Genomic DNA, 12,993 nt, shown 5'->3' with positions numbered 1-12,993 from the left:
CGTCGATATTACAGTCCGCTTGCATTAGGGCCAGTTGAGGCGGACCAAAACGAGACGTCGTAGGCCTGCTTCCAGAAGCTTCCGGGTTTGTTGTGGTACGTAGGATGGACCCTTCCTGATAAGTCAGCACCGAAACACAACGACGAGACGACGGCGTGCTCACTTTCTCCCTCCAAGCCGCTGACGCTGCTCATCTTCATCTTTGCTGGTACGTACACCTGCATGGAGACTTCATTAGGTACACTATATAATTACATTTATGCAAATAAACAAATATAAGAGCAAAATAAAATAAAAAACTGCCTTGCAAAGATAATTATTTTTGATAGATTGTTGAAGTGTGTGCAACTGTATTCGAAGTGTTTCTAATATTTTGTCCCACTAATAGTGCTAATCATAATGTGCTTAAGGTGCTTAAAAAAAAAAGTGAAATCAATTCCATTTCAACAATAAAATGTGATTTTATTGAATTGACATCTGACTAAAAATGTTAATTCAAAATTAAATCACTTTAATTAAGGGAATCAAAAATGAATAATGATACTTTTCTAATGACAAAACCTGGCTTTTGAGTGATTATTTTTTATTTTTTTCCCTTTGTGTGTGTGCTCGCTTCCATCCAAGGTTAAGTTCTGGCTCACTCGCAGATAAAGTGTGAATGTGTGCGTTTCAAGGGTAGATTTACTTACACACGCTCACCAGCTGTGACTTCAATCAGACAAGTTTTTCTTTCTGTGACCTTCCAGGACCTGCGCTGCTCTCACAAGAGCGGCTACAAAATGCAACTGGGAACGGCATAACCTTTATCGTTAAGAAAATATATAAGAAGAAGAAAAGAAAAACAAAATCATACATTCGGGGCAAGTGAGATTGTGCCCCACCAGAACCTGCCAAATGGCACAAAAAGAAAATGATCCAAGAAATTTACGCTGATTTACGTTGCTACGTTGGCTAGCTAGCCGGACTTATGCAAATTTGACAGACGTACATTTAAAATGGTGTTAATTCGACATTAATTTGACTTATATTCATTCACATTTTAAGTACAAGCAGCAAGCATTTTGACGAACATTTGACATCCATCGTACATTTTCATGTTGGTAACAAATATTGGTCGGATGTCATTTTGTTTCCCGGTTTAGGAAACGTGACAATTAGCATCGTGCCGAAATGGGCGAATGGGATCTTCTGGGCCGCCTGCTGGACAAAGTGCAGTCGCACTCCACCGTCATCGGAAAAATTTGGCTCACGGTTCTCTTCGTCTTCCGCATCCTGGTCCTGAGTACGGGCGCCGACAGGGTCAGCTCAATTGACTGGACTTTAGTGCAAATGTTTGTCTCCTCGCATTCTCATTTTTATCCGATTTTTTTTCTTTTTTTGTCACCCATTCTGTAAACATTGTTTTTGGACATCCATTAGTATTCATTTAAAGACTTATCCCAGTGTCTGCTTAAATAAAAAAAAAAACGTTTTTTAGCAGCCGTTAGCGTTAGCATAAATGTTTGATTCTCAGCATTCAAACATACTGGACTCGACGTTAAAAAAAAATGTGGGTTTGACATTGAATAGCTTTAGTGTGGAAACATGTTTTTTGATAGCTATTAGCATTAGCGACTGGGCAAAATTGTATTACATGACTTGCTTAGCTTTGGCTTGACTCGACTTTGGCTTGATTTTTTTGCCACTTAAAACTTGGCACTTCTCACTTGACATGTCTGATGTTAATTTCAAATGGCTTGACGCGGGTGTCCCGGCGGGTGCAGGTGTGGGGCGACGAGCAGTCGGACTTCGTGTGCAACACAAGGCAGCCGGGATGCGAGAACGTGTGCTACGACCACGCTTTCCCCATTTCGCACGTGCGCTTTTGGGCCCTGCAGATCATCGCCGTGGCAACGCCCAAGCTGCTCTACCTGGGATATGTACTCCACGTCATTCATGTTGAGAAGAAGGTACAGCGAGTCATTGGCATCCCCTCCCTGCCCCATAAAAAGGCGTATAATCACCGATATTAATAATAGTTTAAACCGTAAAAAAATATATAACCACAAACTATGCTTTGTGATAGCAATTAGCATTAGCTAATAGCTTGTCCCTAGCATGGATGTTTGTTTGTCAGCTTTCTCAGTTTTGATAGTTTCTCACAGCCTTTAGTGAATTTTGTTTTGTTTTTAGTATTCGCACGAAGGGGGAGTGAAATGATGATCAGCACATCTTCCCCATGTGTGCAGTTGAAGGAGCGCATGCGGAAGCACGTGGAGCTTGACGACCAGGCCTTGTTGTTCCTTCAGCGGAGCTTCAAGATGCCAAAGTACATCAAAAGCAGCGGAAAGGTACTCACTGATACAAATTTACAGGCACTGAGCAGTCGTTTCGCCGATTTTTTGTTTTGACTAGCAAGCAAATATTTAAGCTACGCTGAGAGCTGGATTGTGCCACAAAGTCACAAAAAGCACACTGAGGCAGCCCCCCCCCCTCACCACAGAGAATTACACTCTGTGCTATTTAAAGCAACCACACAACTTTGCCTTAAATTAGCTTAATGCTAACTCACTAATGGCTAATGGACAGCATCGATTGTTGTGGTGTTATAACCCTTTAAACAATGGAGTGACTTAAAAACACCTAATAATTCTGTCACACTATTTAGTTTGAATGGTATAAATTTGAAAGAAGAAGAACAAAACAGGAAGTATTTCAGCACAGCTTAGTTTTTGTTGAAAATAACTTTACGTCGTCCAGCGTAATCCTGCTTTTTACGCCTACAGAAAGCGACGGCTGTAGGTTCCATTTTATAACGTACATCTTTGGGCATGATTACAGACATATCGATTTATCGTATTTTGTGTATGGATTGATTTAATCTCTTGTGTCACTTCATCCTATCTACTCTGTAGAGCTACGGTATCAATTAGGGGTGTAACAAAAAACAGATTGTAACGAATCATTACATTTGAAATATACAGTCGTTGAATCATATTGAACTCAATGTATTGAGTTACGTATTGAATTGTCTTTTGTGGTTATAAATCGATATAAATCGGTTTGATGTTGATTAGTTGAGCTTTTACATGTTGCATGACAAACGCAACATAGTAGTTGAAATCGCACTGAATCGGACCAATTCAAATCGTTGAAAATGTACCGTTTTTGAATCGTATGTATCGAGATAAATATTGAATCATCCTATATTGGAGAGATGCTCACTTCTAAAATGCATCCATCTTTAAGGTAAGCATCCGTGGACGCCTCCTCCGCGCCTACGTCCTCCACCTGGTGGCCAAGATCGTTCTGGAGATCGTGTTTGTGGTGGGCCAGTACTTCCTGTACGGCTTAACGCTGGACGCCCGCTACGTTTGCTCGCGCTCGCCGTGTCCTCACCAGGTGGACTGCTTCCTGTCCCGGCCCACCGAGAAGACCATGATCATCTGGTTCATGCTGGGGGCCGCCTTGCTTTCGCTGGCCTTGGGCGTGGCCGAGCTGCTCTACCTGTGCTTCAAGTCGGTCAAGGAGTGCGCGGCCCGCCGGCGGGACTACACCGTCACGCCCGTCACTCCCGTCACACCGGCGCCGCCCACCACCCAGAGAAAGGCGTACGTGCAGATAGACGACGCCGTCATGCAGAACGGATTTAATGCGGAGCTGGAGATGCAAGGACGCAGGTTTGGGGTCAACGGAGTCAATGAGATGGTGGGAAAAGGGTTGCTGGGTAACACGGGCGAGGTGCATATTTGAGCTGTATGTGTGTGTGGGCGCACTGTTTGGCTTTGTTATGATTTGTTACTGTTTTATCAATAAAGTTTTTTGTTCAATGTGCACGGTTTGGCATTGATGCTTGGAATTCTTATGATTTAATTATGTTTTATCAATAAAGTTTTTTTGTTCAATGTGCACTGTTTGGCGTTAAAGTTTGGAATTCTTATGATTTAATTCTGTTTTATCAATAAAGTTTTTTGTTCAATGCGCACCTTTTGGCTTCAATGTTTGACATAATGATTTGCTTCTGTCTCATCAATAGAGTTTTTTGTTCAATGTGCACTGTTTGGCGTTGATGTTTGGCATTGTTATGATTTAATTCTGTTTTATCAATAAAGTTTTTTGTTCAGTGCGCACCGTTTGGCTTTGTTATGATTTGCTTCAGTTTTATCAATAAAGTTTTTTGTTCAATGTGTATTGTTTGACATTGATGTTTGGAATTGTTATGATTTAATTCTGTTTTATCAATAAAGTTTTTTGTTCAATGGCACAGTTTGGCTTTGTTATGATTTGCTAATGTTTTATCAAAAGTTTTTTCGTTCAGTACAGTTCAATGGGAAAATTTTTGAACACCGTTTATGTTTTTTTTAGTCGTCGGGAAATTTTGAACATGTTCAAAAGAAACAAGACTGTTAAGAGAACCATTAAAACCGTTTGAGACCATTTAGGAAACGTTACAACTTTGAACGAAGCCTGACGTGAAATCAACATTGGTTAGCGTTGCAAACGATCGCCCCTCAGTGGGATATGAGATTTAGCATTTCATCAGTGTTGACCTTTTTAAAAATGTTTCCGACACCAATTGGTGACATTTGCGTGATTAGCATTAACGTGAATACTCACTTCACATTCGCACCATAACTCCAAATTGTTTTTGTTTTTTTATAAATACACTCTTTCACATTCATCAATACATTTGTTTGTAAGCATTTGTGCAATCCACAGATACACCCCCCCCCCCCATCCCAGAAGATGATTAGAATGGGGCTGTGCCGTTACCTGTCAATCATTACTGTGGGCCCCCTCAGCTTTCACCGCGGTCCAAAGTGACACAGCAAGGCGGGATCAAGTTGCACGATGTGACCAATCATCGTTCAGCTGCAGCCAAGTAGAAGTAATCTAAATAGTTAAAATACATATATAGTACAAGTACTCACTCAATTTCTGAGGTTACAATAAAACAAGTACAAGACTCCAAAATGTAGTTAAGTAAAAAAGTAAAAATACATTTTGACTGTCAGTACAAACAACACCTATTTTGATCATTTGCCACAGAAAAATACTCGAGTACTGTGGTGAAGAACTTCACCCTCCTCACCCTCGACCCCACTCCAAGGTTCAGCTCAGTCAGCACTCGGCTGCAGCTGGAGACAGTCCGCTTGGGCGCGCTCATCAGGTAAGATGACAACATGAATAGCTCATAATATTATTATTATTATTATTATATTTTTATTTCTACGGACGGAAGACTGATTAAGCGCTGTACTTTTTAGTTCGCGGATGTTGTTTGTGTGTTTACAACTTGATTTCATGAACGTTACACAGCTGCTCTTGTTCCCGTCGTGTGAGGTTGGCAAACTTTGGTCAAGTTCAAATGTGTGGAAAATATTAGTTTTTTTTAATAATGAAAGAACAATTCAGTTATAATAATTTGAACAATCTAAGTGATTCATTATCATATATATATATATATATATATATATTGCTTGTTTATTTCAACAATTTTGTTAAATTTAACATTTTTTTTTTTTAATTTATGGAACTAATAAATTAATAAAAATACATGAAAAACATCCACAAACTGAGGTAATGTTTCCCATTCAAACAAATGGAATGTCATTATTTTGCCGATAAATTGGATAAAAATAAATAAATAAATTTATATATATATATATATATATATATATTTATATATTATATTCTGATTCTGTTACCGGTTCGGTTTGTAACTTTAAAACGTGGACAAAAAAGTTGATCACGCTTTCCAAAAGTAAAGAAAATCAGAGAATCAATATGGTTGGATTTGAACAATTTAAAATGAAATAAGGTGTGAAAATCAAAATCAAAATAATCGATTCATTTTTATAATCGATTACTTGTTGTAATAGCTGCACCTTTAAAAGAACGATAAATTCATTAAAGCTGAATAATATATCCCCCAAAAAAATATCGATGCAGACTTGAACGTACTCAAAAGTCCGCCGATGAGTTGTCGATTAATCGCCGCACTTCTATCGATTGTATTTCTTGTTCAATAATCGCCGCCGTGATTTCGACTCCAGATCACCAACTGAACGTCATCCTCAAAGATGGGAGATTGGGATTTCTTGTCGGCCCTACTGGACAAGGTCCAGTCGCACTCCACCGTGGTGGGAAAGATCTGGATGACGGTTCTGCTGGTGTTCCGGATCATGGTCCTGGGCGCGGGCGCCCAGAGCGTGTGGGGCGACGAGCAGTCCGACTTCATCTGCAACACGCAGCAGCCCGGTTGCGAGAACGTGTGCTACGACCACGCCTTCCCCATCTCGCACATCCGCTTCTGGGTCCTCCAGATCATCTTCGTGTCCACGCCCACGCTGGTCTACCTGGGCCACGCCATGCACGTCATCCACCAGGAGAACAAGTTGCGCGAGAAGCTGGCCAGCCCCGGCGGAACCCGCCGCCTCAAGCACCCCAAGTACACCGACGTCAAGGGCAACGTGACCATCAAGGGCAACCTCCTGGGGAGCTACCTCAGCCAGCTGGTTTTCAAGATCGTCATCGAGGCCGCCTTCATCGTGGGTCAGTACTACCTGTACGGTTTCATCATGGTGCCCATGTTCCCGTGCTCCAGGAGGCCGTGCCCGTTCACCGTCGAGTGCTACATGTCGCGGCCCACCGAGAAGACCATCTTCATCATCTTCATGCTGGTCGTGGCTTGCGTGTCGCTGCTGCTCAACGTCATCGAGGTCTTCTTCCTGCTGTGCAGTCGATGCAGGGCCAGATCCAGGGGGCGGTTCGCCGTCAACCCGGCCGAGCGTCCGCCGGGGCCGTCGGGGCCCAGGTGGCCCACGGCTAACGATGCCCTGATGCAGAACAAGAAGAACATGGAATTGGAGATGGGGACCAGCCAGAGTCTGGGGGGGAGTCTGGACGGAGCCAAGGAGGAGAAGAAGCTGCTGGCCGAGCAGTTGGACTCTTAGCGTGTTAGCATGTTAGCGTGTTAGCGTGCGATCGCGGTTTGGCGTCTTTCTTTTTGTATTTCTTTCCTTTTCAAAATGTAAAAATGGACTTGTTGTATTTAGGTTCATTCTTTGTGGTTTTGGAGTCTGTTTAAATGATGTGCAAATAAGGGTTAGCATCCGTTGAGCGACAGCTAGCATGATGGCACGCTAGCAGGAAACTTGGCTTGACTTTCGATGGAATTCATTTTGTGTTGTCTGCTTTTTCAAAATGTAAAAAAAATCAAGTGCAGTAGAAGATGCCGTTGGGGCCTCGCACATTTGAAGTCGAGGGTTCGAATCTGTTTTTTTCCAAGTCATATGTATGCACTTATATTTTTAACTAATAAAGGTTGAAAGATAAATAAACTTTGATGAATGTATTAGTCATAAGTGTTTTTTTCTCTCTCTCAGTTTCTTGAATAAATGAGTCCAGGAGTCTTAGCGTGTTAGCATGTTAGCGGGTAACTTCACTCGACTTGAATTAATTATTTTCACTTTTCTTTTTTTATGTGTTCGCAGTATTTATGTTCATTCTTGACTCAATGATTTTTGATTCTGTTTAAGTTATTGTTTCATGCGCAAAAAATGTACGAAATGATGATCATGCTTATATTGGAAATATTTGTACTCCCCAAGTGGTTGTAAATGCACTGTTTTAAACAAAACGAATAAAGTTTCATTAAAAAAAACTGTTGAATTCATTATTGAGTACTGTAATAGCATTTTTTTTTTTCTACTAATACATGATAAGTACTAAAATTATGAACTGATATTTCTTACATATGATCATATTTATAGTTATTATTTTGGTTATAAATGAGTTAATTAATTAATCATTTTCAGAACAATTCTATTTTTATTATACTGTGTATATATAGTGTGCTACATAACAATGATAGCTTATAAAAATACAATAATAATTGTATTAGACTTTATATGTTTAGACATTTTAATGATTAATTCATCATATATAAACATGTTAATTATTTTTAGGATTTTTAAAAATGGTACATTTAAATGACAGCTCACTCATGTAAACGTATGTCTATATATGTTGTTTTTTTTAAATAACAAATAATCCTGGATGTTTTTCCTCCACCAACATCGGTGCAATTTCAATTGATTGACACGTTTATTGTTCCGACTTATCAAGAAACGACTGCTGACGTTGCTGCAAACACTGCCCATAAATTCCAGGAGGGTTCCAAGTTATTTATCTTCTATCGGCTGTTACATCATCACATTGATGACATTTCAAATCATAAAAAAATAGTTGACTTGGGGTACGTGCAACATGCGACCATCCGATAAGGAGTAAACGCCAAACACCAGGGAGCAGTTTGGACTTAAACGCACAAAAAAAAGAAATTATTAACCAACATAATCTTGTCTTTTGCCCACCCAAAAGTGTGTGCGTGTTTTGTTTTTTTTACAATTTTGCAACATGGCAACGTGACCGCTGACCACACACACACACACACACAAAGTTACACGTACGCACATGCGCCCTTGTGCAACCCGAACCCAAGTTCAAGGCAGCGGAATAGAAGCTCACCTTTGCTTTGCTTTTGTCTTTGCTTTATTGCGGAGAGCATTCAGTGGTTGCGGAGCACAGCTGGGGAGCAGCACGATTCGCTTGTCCAATCCGAGGTAAGCGATTTCCTTTCATATAAGAAGACAATCGGCACAGGCTGGTTACTATTTGCCTTCGCTCGGTAAATATGACGGCGGAGTTGTAAAAGTGATCAGCGACAAAAAAGTTCGAAATATTGAACAAGAATTGTACTACTAGGATGAAAAGCATTGCTCTTATTTTATTTCATGAATTGCATTTTTCATCTACGTTTTGGTTTGACTGAACAATGTGGAACCATTTAAAGATTTTATGTCTATTTAGAGCCAAAAGGTTGCTATGGTAACACACTAAAAAAAATGTGTTTATTTAAGTTTATTCAATGTCATTAGTATGTAACCCAAAAATATTATGTATTGTTTGTATTTTATGTGTATGTACCTTGAACCCATATATGCCACCCCCCCCCCTAACCTCCCCTAAAAAAACACATGAAGTCTGCCTTTTTGCCTAGAAGCTGACATTTTTAGCTCGTTTTTGCCATTTCCAGGTGTCGTTCAATGACAATATTTATATATTATAAATTATATTATTTCAGACTGCTACCAAATTTGATGCACAAATACTGGAAATGTTGGTGATGATAAATATTCGAGGTTTTTCTTCCCCATTGCCTGTGATCTGAGCATGGCAACTAAATTTGATGACTCGCCAAAATAAACAAACTATTATTCGTTGAGTTTGAAAATTCAGCTCCCAAAGCCAGTTTCACAAAACAACATGGAACTTGGTAGGGATGTCTATCATAAGCAGAGCCACAAAAAAGTCTCAAGAAGCCATGCCCAAAAAAAAACAGGGTTGGCAGTGCGTGGCGGTGAAATTTGATCACTCGCCAAAAATCATAAAACTCTAATTAGCCATTTTTAAAAATTCAGCCCCCAACACCAGTTTCATTAAACAACATGGAGCTTGGTAGGGATGTCTATCATAAGCAGAGCCACAAAAAAGTCTCAAGAAGCCATGCCCAAAAAAAAACAGGTTTAACGGTGCACGGCGGTGAAATTTGATCACTCGCCAAAAATCATAAAACTCTAATTAGCCATTTTTAAAAATTCAGCCCCCAACACCAGTTTCATTAAACAACATGGAGCTTGGTAGGGATGTCTATCATAAGCAGAGCCACAAAAAAGTCTCAAGAAGCCACGCCCAAAAAGAAACAGGGTTGGCGGTGCATGGCGGCGAAATTTGATCACTCGCCAAAAATCATAAAACTCTAGCCATTTTTTTAAATTCAGCCCCCAACACCAGTTTCATTCAACAACATGGAACTTGGTAGGGATGTCTATCATAAGCAGAGCCACAAAAAAAGTCTCAAGAAGCCTCGCCCAAAAAGAAACAGGGTTAGCGGTGCATGGCGGTGAAATTTGATCACTCACCCAAAATCATAAAACTCGAATTAGCCATTTTTTTAAATTCAGCCCCCAACACCAGTTTCATTAAACATGGAACTTGGTAGGGATGTCTATCATAAGCAGGGCCACAAAAAAAGTCTCAAGAAGCCACGCCCAAAAAGAAACAGGGTTGGCGGTGAAATTTGATCACTCGCCAAAAATCATAAAACTCTAATTAGCCATTTTTTAAAATTCAGCCCCCAACACCAGTTTCATTAAACAACATGGAACTTGGTAGGGATGTCTATCATAAGCAGAGCCACAACAAAGTCTCAAGAAGCCACGCCCAAAAAGAAACAGGGTTGGCGGTGCATGGCGGTGAAATTTGATCACTCGCCAAAAATCATAAAACTCTAATTAGCCATTTTTTAAAATTCAGCCCCCAACACCAGTTTCATTAAACAACATGGAACTTGGTAGGGATGTCTATCATAAGCAGAGCCACAAAAAAGTCTCAAGAAGCCACGCCCAAAAAGACACAGGGTTGGCGGTGCGTGGCAGTGAAATTTGATCACTCGCCAAAAATCATAAAACTCGAATTAGTCATTTTTTTTAAATTCAGCCCCCAACACCAGTTTCATTAAACAACATGGAACTTGGTAGGGATGTCTATCATAAGCAGAGCCACAAAAAAGTCTCAAGAAGCCACGCCCAAAAAGACACAGGGTTGGCGGTGCGTGGCAGTGAAATTTGATCACTCGCCAAAAATCATAAAACTCGAATTAGTCATTTTTTTTAAATTCAGCCCCCAACACCAGTTTCATTAAACAACATGGAACTTGGTAGGGATGTCTATCATAAGCAGAGCCACAAAAAAGTCTCAAGAAGCCACGCCCAAAAAGACACAGGGTTGGCGGTGCGTGGCAGTGAAATTTGATCACTCGCCAAAAATCATGAAACTCTAATTAGTCGAATTTGAGAATTCAGCCCCAAAAGCCATGAAACGTGGTAGGGATGTCTATCATGAGTCATGCCCAATAAATCTCTGGGTTGATGTGGAGTGGCAGCAATATTTGAGAATTTGCCACAAAAGGTCATTTGTTGTTTTTGTGTTTCAAGTGCAGCGAATAAGGTTGAAGATGGGCGAGTGGGGCTTTTTGTCGAAGCTGTTGGACAAAGTGCAGTCGCACTCCACCGTCATCGGGAAGGTGTGGCTCAGCGTACTCTTCGTCTTCAGGATCATGGTCCTGGGAGCCGGCGTTGAGAAGGTCTCGTTCTTTTTCGACCCGACTCCAGCATCGCGTGGTGTTCCGCAGGGCTCGGTTTTGGGGGCCCCTGCTTTTTTGTTGCCGTTCGCAATTAACAACGCGGGTGGTTTTGATGGGTTCCAGGTGTGGGGCGACGAGCAGTCCAAGATGATCTGCAACACCAAGCAGCCGGGCTGCAAGAACGTGTGCTACGACCACGCCTTCCCCATCTCGCACATCCGCTTCTGGGTCCTCCAGATCCTCTTCGTGTCCACGCCCACGCTGATCTACCTGGGCCACGTCATGCACGTCATCCACCAGGAGAACAAACTGCGCGAGAAACAGAGCCAAATCAACTCCTCCACGCTCAAACTTCCAAAGTACTCCGATGACAAAGGTCACGTGAAGATCAAGGGCGACCTGTTGGGGAACTACATAACGTCCATCGTCTTCCGCATTATTCTGGAGGTGGCCTTCATCGTGGGACAGTACTACCTGTACGGCTTCATCATGGACCCCCAGATCGTGTGCTCGCGGGCGCCGTGCCCGTTCACGGTGGAGTGCTACATGTCGCGACCCACCGAGAAGACCATCTTCATCATCTTCATGCTGGTCATGTCCTGCGTGTCGGTGCTGCTCAACGTGGTGGAGGTCTTCTACCTGGCGTGCTCACGTAACGCCCGCAGGAGGGCCAAAGTCGTCGCCAAAGGCCTGCAGGGGCCGATGAACGGCGGCGCATTGGTCAGAGCGTGAGCGAGTGGACAAAATGGCGGAAGAGAAATGCCAGAAGAACTTTGAAATGGCCTCCTAAGGGCGACTTGAGAATACAGTGGTGCCTTGTCTTGCACGTTTTATCAGTTCAAGCTCACTCAAATTTAGAGCTGAATGATAACAAATAATCGAATCGCATTTTCCCGCCCTTATTTCAACTACAATGACGTGTAAAAAAAAAGAAAACATACTCCACCTCTTAAGTGTACAAAAATTTTCTAGAAACTATTATTTTTCAAAGTAAAGGTAGCATTTTACAAGACTTATTTAACAATCTTAAAAATAATTTAAATGGCAAAATTTGCTGTGTATGCACCGTTGACGAGCTAGCGTTCAAATTCATGTTCTTTGCGTTTTATATCCACGTCGTCGTCCGGCTTTTTGAAAGGTGTAAATATTTGTGATTGATCCTTTTATTTTTGTATTTGAATTTGTGCTTCTTGTTTGTGTGATTTTTTTAAAAAATAAATAAATAATGTTCGTCAAAAACAACATCAAGAAATAATAATGCAGCAATGGCAAAGTGTTTACAGGTTTTGTTGGATTTTACGACACTTTTTTTGTGGTTATTTTTTGTGTGTAAACAACCTCAAAAATGACATTTTGTATTCTCATTACCGCCTTTTGGCTTTTACTTCTTTTTTTCCTCACCTGCAGAGGTCGCTAAAATCCAGCCCTTAATATTTATATCTGTGCTAGTACATTACATATAAGGTAGAGAAATAGTTAGTTAAGTCGTAGCGCCACCTTGTGTGAGAAAAAAAAAGATATTTTTATTATTTTATTTTATTTTTTAATTTTTTTTATTTTTATTTTTTGTGTTGTGTTAATTTGACTGTACCTTAACCGTTTCTGGACAGATAACGCAGACAAGAACGTAATGCATCATATTGAGCTTGTACACTGGTCAATAACGCTCGGCCCTTTCAACGTAGTAACATGAATAGTACTGTCAACAACAACAACAATAATAATCATAATAATAATAATAATAAACCGTTTACCATTTCAGAAATAGGTCGAGCAGCAGACCGTCGTTTTTCATGGTCCTCAAC

General features: G+C 40.9%; 3 protein-coding genes across 4 annotated transcripts; all 3 read left to right on the top strand.

Moving 5' to 3' along the window:
* The first annotated feature begins 107 nt into the window (after positions 1 to 107).
* Positions 108 to 3,772, top strand: LOC147158791 (gap junction Cx32.7 protein-like). The gene is made up of 5 exons (XM_086060736.1): positions 108 to 208; positions 1,143 to 1,299; positions 1,764 to 1,949; positions 2,229 to 2,330; positions 3,229 to 3,772. Exons 2-5 carry the CDS (start codon positions 1,171 to 1,173, stop codon positions 3,730 to 3,732), a joined length of 921 nt encoding a protein of 306 aa, XP_085916862.1. The 5' UTR covers positions 108 to 208; positions 1,143 to 1,170; the 3' UTR covers positions 3,733 to 3,772.
* A 1,214-nt stretch (positions 3,773 to 4,986) lies between these two features.
* gja13.1 (gap junction protein alpha 13.1) lies at positions 4,987 to 7,346 on the top strand. Its single transcript, XM_086061072.1, has 2 exons — positions 4,987 to 5,149; positions 6,036 to 7,346. The coding sequence occupies exon 2, from the start codon at positions 6,063 to 6,065 to the stop codon at positions 6,933 to 6,935; it is 873 nt and encodes a 290-aa protein (XP_085917198.1). The 5' UTR covers positions 4,987 to 5,149; positions 6,036 to 6,062; the 3' UTR covers positions 6,936 to 7,346.
* Positions 7,347 to 8,458: 1,112 nt separating this feature from the next.
* Positions 8,459 to 12,485, top strand: LOC147158789 (gap junction Cx32.2 protein-like). 2 transcript variants are annotated; one of them, XM_086061205.1, is made up of 3 exons: positions 8,459 to 8,606; positions 11,040 to 11,188; positions 11,312 to 12,482. In XM_086061205.1, the coding sequence occupies exons 2-3, from the start codon at positions 11,060 to 11,062 to the stop codon at positions 11,918 to 11,920; spliced, it is 738 nt and encodes a 245-aa protein (XP_085917331.1). In that variant the 5' UTR covers positions 8,459 to 8,606; positions 11,040 to 11,059; the 3' UTR covers positions 11,921 to 12,482. The 2 variants fall into 2 exon arrangements, with proteins under 2 accessions (XP_085917331.1, XP_085917332.1); XM_086061206.1 differs by having other exon boundaries at positions 8,460 to 8,606; positions 11,045 to 11,188; positions 11,312 to 12,485.
* Positions 12,486 to 12,993: the final 508 nt, after the last annotated feature.

Source organism: Leptonotus elevatus, chromosome 18 (genome assembly GCF_054856555.1).
Source record: "Leptonotus elevatus isolate MCC_2025b chromosome 18, RoL_Lele_1.0, whole genome shotgun sequence".
Taxonomy (NCBI): domain Eukaryota; kingdom Metazoa; phylum Chordata; class Actinopteri; order Syngnathiformes; family Syngnathidae; genus Leptonotus; species Leptonotus elevatus.
Note: the sequence above shows the minus strand (reverse complement) of the source record. Positions and strands in the feature narration are given on the sequence as shown.